The sequence below is a fragment of the Herpailurus yagouaroundi genome, unplaced genomic scaffold, assembly GCF_014898765.1.
Source record: "Herpailurus yagouaroundi ecotype Mexico unplaced genomic scaffold, PumYag 162, whole genome shotgun sequence".
Lineage (NCBI taxonomy): Eukaryota > Metazoa > Chordata > Mammalia > Carnivora > Felidae > Herpailurus > Herpailurus yagouaroundi.
The window spans coordinates 68,688,128-68,703,080 of record NW_024412403.1 but is presented as its reverse complement, the minus strand read 5'-3'; the positions used below and the strand labels follow the sequence as shown (position 1 = coordinate 68,703,080).

General features: G+C 40.1%; 1 protein-coding gene across 1 annotated transcript in view; it reads right to left on the bottom strand.

Moving 5' to 3' along the window:
• FAM162A (family with sequence similarity 162 member A) overlaps window positions 1-14,169 on the bottom strand; it is a 28,242-nt gene extending 14,073 nt beyond the window's left edge. The window contains exon 1 of the mRNA XM_040484684.1: window positions 13,987-14,169. Coding sequence (XP_040340618.1) covers window positions 13,987-14,020 — 34 coding nt within the window. The 5' untranslated portion in view covers window positions 14,021-14,169. The remainder of the gene's footprint in view (window positions 1-13,986) is intronic.
• Window positions 14,170-14,953: the final 784 nt, after the last annotated feature.

The window sequence follows — 14,953 nt, the reverse complement described above, 5'->3', positions numbered from 1 at the left end:
TTTTCTTTTGTTGCTTGAGACTTTGGTGTCATATAAAGGTCACAAAAGCTTACTCCTACGCTGTTGTCTAAGAATGTTATCGTTTTAAGTTTTAACATTTAGGCCTGATCCATTTGGAGTTAATACACGTATGCTGTGTGTGGAAGGGATCCAACTCCATTCTTTTGCAGGTGAATGAATATCCAGTTTTCCCAGCATCATTGGTTGAAAAAAGCATTCGTTCCCCTGTTGAATTATTTTGGCACAATATAGAAAAAATTGAGCATAAATGTGAGGGTTTATTAGTAGACTCTCAATTCAATTCCACTAATCTATATTCCCTTGTATTCTATCTATGTTCTGTGTTAGCTTAGTGGCCACCTAATCGCTGAACAGACATCCTTAAATGCCTGCTACCAAGAAGTTTGCCAGACTTTGCTAAAGGGCTCTGTGTGCCTGTTGCAGCATGCTCTAGGGTGGGTGAGGGAGAAACTGTTCCCACTGAATTAGCTGAGTTGGGTGAAAAAAAGGCAAGCCCAGTGAATGGGTGTTTCCAGGGAAGTTCCAGACAAGCCAAGAGTAACAATTCTCAGGGGTTGTGGATTTTAGGGCGCTCCAAATCCATTCTGCCTTCTTCAGTGCCTGCTAGAACTCCTGGTTTTCATTAGCTACTGTGATTGACAGGCTACTGGTTTTCAAGGCCACTGTGAAGCTGACAGGACAAAGGAAACTGTTAAAACTATTATAAAGCTTGCTATTCTTACCATGATTAAGTCATTTTTCTTGGATAAATACTACTCAGACTACCACAAGCCTCTGGTTATTTTCTAGAGTTCTGAAAAAGTTGATCTTAAGAATTTTTGGTGGTGTTTTCATAGTTTTTATATATAGGAGTGGATTTTCAGAGGTCCTCTTATGTACCAGAAATTGGGACCTATGTTTATGTAAAGATTTGTGGTTATTTGCTAATTTCTTTCATAAGGGTATGCATTTTTTCATTTTCTAATTCTGTAATCCCAGAAGGCCTTGCCCAGGTCTGGGTAACCACCCCACCAGTGCCACCTAGTGGCAGTAAGTGTGCACCATAAGGAAAGTAGATAAATTACAGTATAATTGATTTCCACATCTTTCCTCATTTTAAATGTGGATAATGTAGTATTTATTGCAAATGGAAAAACAAATGTGACAGCATTTGGCAAGATGCTTGAAATATAGCAGGCACTCTAAATTTTAAGGTTTTTTTTTGAAGTACTACTTAAAACAATAATTTTCAAAACATTTCCATAGCACTTTTCAATTTTACCCCTAAAGTGGTCAGAATTTCTGACCATTTTATGCTAATTTTATGAATGAAAATATTCTATAAAACTTTTCAATAGTTTTTCATAGCTCTCGGGATTAAAACAAAATTACATAATGCTGTGATTCTCAAACCTCAGTGTGCACCAGAACTACCTGAATGGCTTGTTTAAACACAAAGCACTGGGGACACGTACCTTCAGTTTCCAAATCAACAGTTCTGGGGTGGAGGCTGGGAATCTGCATTTCTTACAAGTTCTTAGGTGAAGGTGCTACTGCTGATTTGAAACTACACTTTCAGGCCCACTGTGTTTGGGGTTTTAAAAATAAAAAAACTGTGCTAAAATATACATAATAAAAGTTTACTATTTTTACCACTTTTAAGTGTACAGTTCTGTGGCATTAAGTACATTCACACCGTTGTGTTACCATCACCAACATCCATCTCCAGGACTTTTTCATCTTCCCCAGAGGACCCCTTGTTTAATGTGACCTGCAAGGCCCCATCTCACAGCATCCTGCCCCATTCCCTTCTGGAAGGCACTGAGACAGAGAGGAACAAGGTTAACTGGCAGTGAGCTACAAGGTCCACAGGAAACAAATTATTTCCTTAGGTATTGCTCTTCCCCATCCCTCTTAATTAGAACAGAGGCAGTTTAGCAGAATAGAAGACAAGGTAACTCTCAGCTTAGTTTGGGTAATGACGATAAGGCAAAAAATGATAACAGGTACACCTACTTACTACCAGTCAGATAAATCCATGTTTGGAGATACTCATTCAACAAATAATAACTGAGTACCTACTATGTATCAGGCATTGTTATAGACAACATATAAAAGAGATAAAAAAAATCGATGCTAATAAAACTCGCATTCTACTGGAGAGAAAGTATATGCACATACATTGTTAGACAATAAATGCCAAGAGAGAAAAAAATGAACACTGGGGACAGGACATAAAGTGAGGCGCTTATGTGCTTGGAATGGAGTGTGTGAGATTTTAGATAGACTACTAAGGTAAGCTCTCTTTGAGAATGCCACTTTTGAGGGAAGTAAGGGAGCTAGCTATGCAGATATCAAGTGGCAGGATATTCCAAACAGAAACAATTTAAGAGCAAAGGCCCTACAGTGGTCCTAGGAACCACAACGAGGAGGCCAGTGTGGCTGGAATGGAGTAAGGGGAGTAAGATTTGAAGTGGAGCTGGTGGTGAAAAAGTCACTTGAAGGCATGAGAAGTTTACCTGGATCAGAAAATATCTGCCAGCTTTTTCTTACTACAACTTCATACTGGATGCCAGTAATTTTTACCTCTCTAAAGTATAAATGCTGTTCAAAACATATGCAAATATGATATTTTACACATTAGAAATAACAAATGTAAAAAAATTAAAACTGAAATCACTAAAGAAAATTATGAAGTACTTATGTGATTTGTTATTCTGCAATTACAAAAAACAAAAGCATAAAAAAGTTTTAGTATCATTAAGATGTCTTTTCTTCCTTTTCTGTCTCAAAGAGATAAAATATATTGCCCTACAGACATCCAAGCCAGAAATTTTCCATCCTCTGGTGAATTACAATTAAAAACAAACATACAAACCAAAAGAAAAACGGCCCTTTAACCCTCTGGTTGCACTTGCAGCCTGCCCCTGGCTGACCAGTTCTGCATCCCTGGGGCCCTAGCAGGAAGTCGAGATGAATCCTCCCTGCCGCCTCTGAGGATGTGACTGACAAATGGCTGGTTAACCTAGAGTGGAGGTTCTCAAACTTTAGTATGCATCAGAATCACCCAGAGGACTTATAACAGATTACTGGACCCCAGTTTCAGAGTTTTTGATTCAGTATGAGAGGTCTGAGAATTCCCATTTCTAACAATTTCCCAAGTGATGCTGCTACTGTTATTCTGGGGGCTCACAATTTGAAAACTAGTACCTCAGAGGTTTTACTAGGAGCTGGAAGCTATAGTTGGTTAGCTGGGATGAGGCTGGTTCAAGTACTGGCTTTCGCCTCGTTTTCCCCTCCTTTCCATAAAATGCCTTTCCAACCTCATGATAGACAGTGCAGAGAGGTAGGGATCCTTTTTTCTCAGAATCTTTCAAGACACTCCTGGAGTGAATCATCAGTGATGTGACATTAGACATGATAAATGGAGGTTCAATGAGTGCTGGGAGAGGAAGAGACTTTTAGAAGATATCTAATTTAGTGTCTTATAACCTGTATGAAAATCAGTTGCTAAGCGTGTTGCAAGTATGTTGCTAACTATGAAGTCTGCTAATCATCTGCTTAAAAATAAAATCATGGCATTTGTCAAAATCCATAAAACTATACATCACAAAGAGCTTTTAACACATGCAAATTTTAAAACATCAACCAGGATGTTGGGAGAATCCAAGGATGGAATTCAGGCTGTGACAAATGCGCCAAACTATTAGAAATGTATGACATGACCTAACTTCACAACCTTCAAGGTGGGGGAAAAAGAAGCTGACATGAGTAACTTTGGAAAACATTGTTGTGGCTGGAAACTGTACCAAAGATAAAAAGAACTATACATAAACACTGTACTCTAGTTGGCAAATTTGTTTCTTACAGGAGCATGGATTAATAATCCTGAAACTACTTTACAAGTATAGTAGGATTGAACAAATAAGTAAATAAATGGTAGGTAATGGGGGTGCCTGGGTGGCTCAGTTGGTTAAGCATCTGACTTGATTTTGGCTCAGGTCATGATCTCACCGTTTGTGAGTTTGAGCCCCGCATCGGGCTCTATGCTGATAACATGGAGCCTGCTTGGGATTCTCTCTCCTTCTCTCTCTGTCCCTCCCCCCCCTCACAATAAATAAACTTTATAAATAAGTAAGTAAATAAATGGTACATAATAAGAATCCAGAGAAAGAAGTTCCAAAAGCAAGGGTAGAAGGCTAGAATGAATGTGGTGCTGGATCAGTCAGAGAATTCAGTATTAACTCCTACAGGTTTATACAGATATTTATTGAAGTATATAAATATATTTATGTTTCACATATATTTTTATGTATATAGAGAGATAATAGACAAAAGATATAAACACAGGGGCACCTAGGTGGCTTAGTTGGTTGAACACTCAGCTCTTGATTTCAGCTGAGGTCATGATCTCATGGTTTGTGGGATCGAGCCCCATGTCGGGCTCTGCACTGACAGCTTGGATTCTGCTTAGAATTCTCTCTCTGCCCCTCCCCCACTCAAGAATGCAGGCTCTCTCAAAATAAATAAACATTAAAAAAAATCCTAAGTGTCTGTGTATACACATGGGTTACTATACATACATGTATTTCCTAGCTCTACCTGGTAGGAGGGCATGGAATCAGTGATACTTCAGTAGGAACAAGCACACTCAGTGCCCAGATCTGGATTTCTAAATATCATTATCCAGTCAAAGGAACTAGGGCTCCTTGGAGAAGAATGGTTGACTCTAGGCTGGAATACCCTGCAGTGCCAGAAAATAAGGAAGTATTCAAAAAACACAAGGATGTTTTTAGATCGGGGCATGTAAAGGGACACAGGAGCTGATCGGATAGAACCTAACCTGGAATAATTTGAACAACAAAATAATGTAGTAATAGATTATATAACTTAAGGTATAAAATATATGCATCCATATGGATATAAAAAATAGCTGAATAATAAACAAGGGAGAAGGGACAAATCTTCCTTACAGAAAAATCCCAAATACATGTAGATATTCTTCCCTCTGGGATTCCTTTCTCCTTGTGGAAAAGTGTGAGTTGGACTTGGTGACTTGTTTCCAAAGAACAGAGAATGGGAAGGGAAAAACAGTAACTTTACAAGGAAGAAACAAACTGGTCAAGGTTAAAATCGTAAATCATGTGGGTATCGTCTAATATGATGTAACAAAAAGGGCACTTGACCTCTGCTAGTTATTCTTTCCTCAAACCCATAACCCTACTCTCACCCTAAGTGAGCATCAAACAAACCCAAATTGAGACATATTCTACGAAATACCTGACCAGTCTTCTTCAAAACTATCAAGATCATGAAAACCAAAGAATGTGAAACTGTCACAGTCCAGAAGAGACTAAGGAGACATTGACAAGTATGTCATGTTGTGGCATCCTGGAACAGAAAATGGGACATCAATAGAATAGCTGGTGAGACCCGAATAAAGTCTGTCCTTTAGTTGATAGTAATATACCAATGCTAATTTCTCAGTTTTGACATATGTAGTATAGTTATGGAAGATGTTAAAATTAGGGGCAACTGGGTGAGAGGTATACAGAACTATCTCTGCAACTTTTCTGTAAATTAAAATTATTCCAAAATAAAAATGTTTCTTAAAACATGGGTACTTGGGTATTAATTATATCTTGTTTTTACTCTATATGGGTTTTATGAATATTTTATATTTACTTGATATTTAATATTTTTAAAAGTAGCAAAAATTTGATGTTATCTCTATAAAAATGTCATTCTCACTTGCACTCCAATATGCTTTTGGAATGGGACAGAGAAAGAAAGGAATGGAGTAGGAAATGTGCCCAATTCAGGATAGACTTAAAATGTGTAGATGAAGGTCATGTGACTAATGTACGCTGATGGGAATGAGATGAGAAAATTATACATGTTGGTATATATCCTGTCACACCTTGCTATTTTCAAGAATAGTTGACATCGCCTGGGAACCTGTTAGAATAAATGCAAATTCTCAGCTCCTACCCAGACTTACAGAATCTGAGTCAGTATTTTTTTTTTTTTTAAGAGAGAGAGAGAGAGAGAGAGAGAGAGAGAGCGTGCTTGCGTGCAGGCAGGGTAGAGGAGCAGAGACAGAAAGAGAGAAAATCAAGAGTCAGACGCTCAACTGTCTGAACCACCCAGGTGCCCGTGGGAGCCTGCATTTTTTTTAATTTCTTTTTAATTTTTTTTTTTAATGTTTATTTATTTTTGAGACAGAGAGACAGAGCATGAACAGGGGAGGGTCAGAGAGAGAGGGAGACACAGAATCTGAAACAGGCTCCAGGCTCTGAGCAGTCAGCACAGAGCCCGACGCGGGGCTCGAACTCACGGACCGCGAGATCATGACCTGAGCGAAGTCGGACGCTTAACCGATTGAGCCACCCAGGCGCCCCAGGGAGCCTGCATTTTTAATGAGATATTCCAAGCGATTCATATGAACATTAAATTTCAAGAAGCAAACAGATACCCACATTCATTCAACAGTTGATGAGTACTTACTGTGTGCCAAACACATGGAAATGAATACCACATATTCTAAAGTATAAAACAGTACTATTTACTCAGCCTCAGCTAGGAGCTTCATAGTAGAACAAATTCGCAGACCTCACCCCAAACCTTCAGAATCTCCTGGAGTATGGCCTAGAAAAATGTTTTAATAAGCCCTCTAAGTCATGCTTATGCATACTGAAGTTTAAGAAGCCATGCTCTACAAAAGTGAATTTCAAATTTTGCATTCAACAATCACCAGAGTAGCTTTAAAAAAAAATGCAGAGCCATCCAATGAAATCCCAGTGTCTGGGAGCAGGACTCTGGCATCAATATTTTTTTAAATTCTCTATGTGATTCTAATGTGCTACCACGTTTGAGAATCGCTGTTCTTCAACACAATCAGCCAGAGTCCCTGTCGAACACAGGTTACATGGATGACCAGGGCACCTCCAGAGCTTAATACCTAACTCTGGCAGAGTTCAAAATTCCTCTTTTCAACAGCTAATTTGCTGAAAAGAAGCTCTGATTTACTTCTGACTTCTGCACATCAGTAATATGTAACTCATTACATCAGAAGTCTGGAATCCCTGTAGAGTTATATGCCCAGCTTTCAGATTTTACAAAAGTATGCGACATAGACTTCGGAATCTCCCTTCCAGGCTCCCATCGCTCGCAAACCTACCTGCCTTCTTAATGAGGTCCATGCTGATGTTCTAGGGCTTGGAATTTAAGTGATGTCACGGGCTTAACTCATTCTGGCTCTGGATACTGTGCCTATCCATGCTCCCCCACAGTGAGAGTCCTTTTGTTTGCCAAACGCCCAAAAGGATTTGGGAAATAGGCAGAAAAGCTTTCAGCAGGAAAACAACAGTAACAATGGTGATTTTATACAGTAAATCTGAGTGCAGAATGCAGGACAGGCCAGGGGTGAGGAAAAAGTAGGGGCAAAGGAAGCAGGAGTAGGAAGACATACATATGGGACCTTCCTTTTAGGTTATGTCACAACACTGTAGTTCAAGTGGTTTGTGTGAAGAAATAAGACAGCTATACGTCCTAATGGAGAGTACCTAAGAGATGTGAAAAATACTAGGGAGGAAAAATGGCAAGAGAGATCGACATTATGAACTTTGGTGGGCTGACTAGAACCCTAGTCACCCTTTGTAACATTGCTTCTATGGGAAAAAAATTTTAGAGTTCAAAAACAGATTTATAAATAAGCCTTTGGAAATGGGCCAGTTTTTTTGTTTGTTTGTTTTTTGGTGTTTTTGAAACCTGGCCAGTTTTTAAGTGGGGAGGAAACTACAGGAAAAAACTCTTTACAATTCTATGTATCTGGTGGCCAAACTTTAGTGAGATGGGGCCATAATTTGGTATCCTCCCATCTACCCAATAATGGCTATTTGAAAATCTCTTGGTCTTAGCTGTTGACCTAAATCCACTTTGTGACAGAAACAGATTCCCTACTTCTCCATCTGTTTTTTTGTCCTTCTCTGCAGGCCTATAAGAACACTAGGCCTTCCTTCACTCTAAACTAGTGAAGCATTCCATCTGTGATCCCTCTTACTGAGACATGTTGTCCCAAACTTATCTCACCACCTCTAGATTCTTCCCTCTGCCCTTTTCCTGCCAAATGTCTCCCTGCTTTAAAAGAAATAAACTTTAGAGAAGTAACACTTGCTCATTATAGAAAATTTGGAAGCTTAAAAAAAAGTATGATGAAAAAATAAAAACACCTAAAATCACATCTTCCAGGGATAACAACTGGTGTATTTCTTCCCAGGCATCTTCCTATGTTTATATATAACATATACAATTTTCATAATCAAATACTATATCTTGCATATGTCAAAACACTTTTCCAAGAGATTAATTAAAAAATACCTTTGGTGGCTATATAACATCCAACCCATGGATATAACCTGAATTCAATCATTCCGTTGGCCGGATTTGTTTCCCAATTTCACTATTACAAAAATGAGCAGTTTTCTACACAAATCTTTGATGGCATTTCTGATTATTTTCTTATGTAGAATCCTGGTAGTGCAGGGTTAGAGAATAGGAACCCTTTTAAGACCAGAACAACTGCTTTCCAGAAAGGCAGAACTGATTTACACTTTACTGGTAGCTGATGAGAACTCTGGTCTCATTATACCACAGTGGCACTGAGGGTACACTATCTTAGACAAAACAATCACTTGTTCTCAACAGTTCCTATAAATAAAAAACTAATCTCCTTCCTTTCATAGTTCAAATGACTGAATAACTGGCATATTTAATTTACCACCTTGGTCTCACCACCCACACATTTTACTATAATGTTTCTTCCCCTGCTCATTTTACTAAAATTGCTCTAACATTAGTGATTTCCCTCTGGTCCCATGAATGTTTTTAGAATCTCACCATTAGCTCATTTGATTCTATTCTTCCCATCTTTGTGGCCATTTGACTCTACTAATCTCAGCCTTCTACAAGACCTCTGACCCTTCTTACCTTATATATACTGTTATATTCTCTCCCTTCATCTCTGACCTCTATGATGTACCTTCTTTAATGTCCTCTTTACCACTTCCTATTACTTATACTATGTCAGGCCTCCAAGATTCGGTCTTTGCCTCTCTCCTGCATTTGTCTGTCTCAGGGAGGCCTCCCTCCTTTGTCCCCTAGTCTTTGACTGGGAGATCCCACATTTACCTATAACTCAATGTCACCTACCACTCAATAATTCATGACCCTCTCTGCCACAGGAGTATCCCTTCTTAACTTTATTTCTGACAATGGCGCAACACTCCTACAGTCCTCCACACTCAAAAACTTCAGTTTTGGGGCGCCTGCGTGGCTCAGTTGATTGAGCAGACTTCAGCTTAGGTCATGATCTCACCATTTGTGAATTTGAGCCCCGCATCGGGCTTGCTGCTGTTAGCATGGAGGCTGCTTGGGATCCTCTGTCCTCCCTCCTTTCAAACAAACATTAAAAAAAAAATTATTAACCCCCCCCCCCCCGGACAAAACTTCAGTCTTCCTTAAATTATCCTGTTTCACAGAGCTATACTAATTTCTTCAAAACACTTCATATATATATATATTCACTTATTTTTTATCATTTTCATCATCACCTCACACATAGATTTCTGTAATATCTTCACAAGCAGTAGCTATTCACGTATGTAGCAGCCAATGTAATTTTCCAAAAATGCTTCTTTGGGAACTTCCGCATAAAGGCTTCCTTTCTGCCCAAATGCATGTAGTTCAAAACACTCAAAAGGCCATACCTTTCCCCATTACTTCCTGACTGAAATCCAAGGTAATCCTTTCTTCTTACTACCCTTTCTCCTCCCACAACCTCTCCAGACTCATTACTGCTCCTATCTTTGCTCTTGTCTGTCTCCCGTTCGGTTTCAATGGAGCCTTCAGTAGATAATCTTAACCTATACATCTATTCCTTTCTTAAAGCCAGTGGTATGCTGGGTCATGGGGGGAGGTCAGTGGAGAAAATCCCTGATTTGTAGTGTTTGCCAATAACCCTGACCACAGCAGATTTCAAGCTATCAATGTAACATGACTAATTGTGAAATTGGGAAGCAATGTGCACAAAACCAATAGGAACTGGCTCCATGACACCATGGCAGCACTTAAAATCTTTTCTGCAGTCTAGAACTTAATATATACCGTACTACATAAGCTCTCCAGATGTATTATATAGGTGTATTTGTTCATTGTAATAAACTGCAGCCCTACCAAGAGAGGGAGTCCACTCACTTTAGAGTTTTCAGAGTGTACAGGGCATATAATGTGTGCTCAATAAAAACCTGTTGGCAACACCTGGAGTGTGTGATAAGCAAAGCCAAAGAGCACTAAAAATGGGCATGTATTCATTTAGGGTTGGTTAGCAAGAACAAACAAAACGAACAATGAAGGCGCAGAATGTACTGGAAATGAAATCGGAATGGGAGCCAGGAGATATTGGTTATGTCCCAGCTTTGCACCTGTATGACTTTTCTGGGGTCAACTCAGTTTCCTTCTGAGGCCTTAACTTTCCTCATCTGTAAAATTAGGGGGCTACACTTCATGACCTCTAAGTTATCTCTTGATTCTAATGCTGCAGAATGTCAGTTAAACTGACAAGGAGGCTCCATGGTCCACTGTATTGGTATAACAATGATAATGATAAAATCATTTTAAAATCTGTTGAAAAGTCAAAGAAGTGTAGGACAACAAAATTTTTCTGAAGGTGTGAAGAAACATTCTTGTAAGGCCATTCCATTCCTTTGACCTAATAATTATTCTGCAGAAATTAATAATTGTTAATTTTAAGTTTTTAATTTTTAAAAAAGCTAAAAATAATTATTCAAAGAATATCAACTGCCTGTCTACTATGAGCTGGACATTGATAAATGCTGAGGATTAGTAAACACAATTTAGTCTTTACCGCCATGGAACCTACAGGAGTATAGTTCAGTAGTCATTTAGTTCCAAATCATTTTATCAGTGCCTTTTAACTTAAAGAGCACAGATTGCTCTAAGGAATGGATGCGAGATACAGATCCTCTCTTCCCCAAACAGGTATATAGTCATAAAAACATGAATATAATTTCAGAGGTTCACAGGACCTCTCATCTGAGAAGGGGTCCAAGAACCACAAGTTAACAACTCTGACCTATATCTACAGCTACACCCACAAAATGACAAATTCAAGCTCATAAAAACCTATATTCTGTTTGCTAAGAAAGTACAGCAAAGATTTCCAACAAAAACATTTAAAAACAAAGGTCCATCGTTTAAAGGATTAAGCTTTGGTTATTTGAAATTTCACTCACCTAGAGTATCTTATTCCAAATAATATTCTGGGTAAGTGAAGCATGCCTAGATTATGTTTCTATATGATCTGCCATTCCTTTGGTTAAGGCTGCCTGATAAATCAGTCTTCTTACTGAAAATCCATTTGCACATGAATGTGTGCTTCCATTTCCCAAGTAAATCTGCATTTCATGACACTTCCATTTCACGTTAAAGAGACCCAATTAGGGGCGCCTAGGTGGCTCAGTCTGACTCTTGATTTCAGTTCAGGTCATGATCTCCTGGTCATAAGATCAAGCCCCACGTTAGGGCCCCTGTGCTGAATGCAGAGCCAGCTTGGGATTCTCTCTCCCCCTCTCTCTGACCCTGCCCTGCTTGCGCTCTCTCAAAATAAATGAACAAACATTTAAAAAAAAGAGAGAGAGATGGGGCACCTGGGTGGCTCAGTGGGTTGAGTGTATGACTTCAGCTCAGGTCATGATCTCATAGTTCATGAGTTCGAGTCCTGTGTCGGTCTCTGTGCTGACAGCTCAGAGCCTGGATCTTGTTTCAGATCCTGTGTCTCCCTCTCTCTCTGCCCCACCCCTGCTTGCACTCTGTCTCTCTGTCTCTCAAAAATGAATAAACGTTAAAAAAAAAAAAAAAGAGAGAGAGGCCCAGTTAGTCATGACAAACACATATACAGCACACACATATCCTATATAAGCAGCTTGAATGAAGCAAAGAGCACAAGTTCCTGAATTAGAAGGCACTTACTCATCTCCCAGTTCTAACGTTTTATGGCTAAATGATCTTGGACAACTCATTTAACCATCTGACCTATGTTTATTCACTTGTACATTGGAGAATGAATGATAAGACTTACCTAAGAAGGATACTATAAGAAATCAATCAAGTAAAATAATGTATGTCAGAGTATTTAGCTATAAAATGGGCACAAGTGGGTGAAAAGGCAGATCACTTAGAGTTGCTCACAAAACATCAGACATTCAAAGACCCTTTGGAAAGAGTTCTTCATGTAACATTCTTAGTGGATCTATCTGGAATAAAGTAAGTTGTTCTTTTTAGCTCAAGGAATTTTGTTTTGATTGATTGCCCAATACTGAAGATCTTGAATATCAAAAGTCTGCAGAGAGGCTTTTGAATCTTTATAATGCATAAATATATCTTCAAGACAGGAAGATAAACTACTTATAAACCTTTAGTCTTCGTTCCTATGTAGTCAAAGTCTCTTTAACTCAGCTATTTTAGTTTTTTTACAGAGTAATTATTCTTTCACTTACCTTGTAACAGCTAACAGGTCAACAGGGTGTACACAAAAGATTTTAGGTAAATTAGTTCAACGAAGCTGAACAAATTAAGGCAATCAATCTCTTTTAGTGGAGGGAGTGTTTATTTTATTAAAAAAATTTTTTTTTCAACGTTTTAATTTATTTTTGGGACAGAGAGAGACAGAGCATGAACGGGGGAGGGGCAGAAAGAGAGGGAGACACAGAATCGGAAACAGGCTCCAGGCTCCGAGCCATCAGCCCAGAGCCTGACGCGGGGCTCGAACTCATGGACCGCGAGATCGTGACCTGGCTGAAGTCGGACGCTTAACCGACTGCGCCACCCAGGCGCCCCTAGGGAGTGCTTATTTTAAAAGAAGTGTATAATATTCTCTAGCTTGAGACATGTTTTCCAGTCCATTCTCCATTGGAACACAAAATAAGCCATAGAAAGGGTTTTTTTTTTGTTTTTTTCTTTTTTTACATTTCTTCATTTACATTTGTAATGTACATTATTTCAATAGGCAAGTTTGGGGTGATTCTTCCTTTAAAATTTGAAATAGACAGCTTTTTAGTAATTTGCCACCAAGGAAAAAAAAAATCAATCATCACATCTTACCAAAGCTCATAAAGGTGAACAAAAGTGGTTTGCCCTGGTGCCTGGAAAAGTGTCAAGAGGCAAACTTTCTGATTTCTCGGCTACTACTAAGCAAAGTAGTTCCCCAGGCTCTGGTAGTTCCCCAAGGAGACAAATTAAGCTCTGACTCCAAATACCCATTACACAAATGTCTACTAGAAAAATAAACTGCAGATTCTGCATAACACTTTCCCCCAAGAAATCCAAAGTACTTCACTGTAGAACTGTTTAAAAGAAACGCATCTCCCATTTTAGAAAAACAATTACTATTACTCTGTGAAACCTTAAATCCCCTTTCTCATCAGACACTAAGTGGGTAGGAAACCGAGACTCGAGGTTTTCCCTGAGAGCAGAGATAAACTCTTGAGATGGTGAGAGACTCAAGTAGAGTTATGGACGGGAGAGGTTAGGGTGGAAACCTGAATCAATAAAGCAAATGGGGGGGGGGGGGTCTCTAGGGATGGCAGGTGCCTTAAGAACTGAGCTCAGAGGAGACAGGGGATGGGGCGGGGCGATAAAAGAACGGGGAGCAAGGGCTCTTTAAGTTAGTGGGAGCCGGGTGGACGGATGGCCAGGCACCAGGGTCACTCCTGGCCAACTCCAACTATCTGCTTAACAGTTGCTCTCTCAGCTTTTGCTCTCTCCCATCACTTTGGGTAGGATTCTGAGGAACTTGGGAGTACGTGATGAAGTCAAGCAGTTACCAGGCCTGGGGGAAGCTGCAGGATTCCTCAATCTCCAGCAGCCACGCTATTTTCCCAATCTCCCCAAGCCCGACCCGCGTCTCACCCGCCGCCCAGCGCAGGCTGCGCAGGCTCCCCATGGCCGCCTACTCCGCCGACCGGACTGCGCCTCGCAGGCGGTGACAGCGCGCGGGCCCGTTCAATGCCACCAAACTCCGCAACAGGAAAGGGGTGGGCGGTACTGGCGGACGCGACAGGCGGGGCTGGAGGGAGGACCCAGCAGGCCGTGCGTGACGCGCGGGGCGTGTGGGCAGGGCTTGCGTGACGCACGGAGCGTGTGGGACGTGCGTGACGCGCGGAATGTGCGGGCTAAGCTTCCGGTTCTCCCTCAAGCGGTGCCGCCTCCGCGACGCGACTTTAAGAAAGCTTTTGTAAAGGAGTCTGGGTGTCAGAGGCCTTTGCATTATCATTCTCTGTGTCTGAGAAAGTATCCGTTTGAGATAGAAGAAATGTGATCCCTGCAGAACTGTGAACTGTAGACTCCGAAATCACACTGCCTAGATAAACCCAGTATTTCAATACTGTTTTTCCAGCGTTTTCAATGAATATATTGCTTTTATCAAAAACATGCAATTAAAATTAAGCTCCTAGTGATCAATGGACACTATGTCTTAGTGACTGTGAGCATATTTCTCAGTCTACGTGAGGAATTCACATGTATGCTTACTATTTCTTCAATTTGCCTATTTTTATAAAACCAAGCATTTCCACACCTGAACGCTTTATACAGCCCTTACCCCCACACTACCAGTAATGTTTTTTGTTTTGTTTTTTACCTTTATTTTTGAGAGAGAGTGAGGGAGGCTCTGATGCGGGGCCTGAGTTGACCTGGGCCAAAATCGGATGCTCAACCCACTGAGCCACCCAGGATTCCACAGTAATGTCTTTTTTAGAAACGTCTCTTAGCAGTCCCAAATTCTTAACGAACAAAGGCCTTTGTGCTGAAGGGACAAGAGGTAAATAATGAAGTGGGAGGGTTAAGAAAAGCCTCACTTCTACTCTAGATTTCCTCT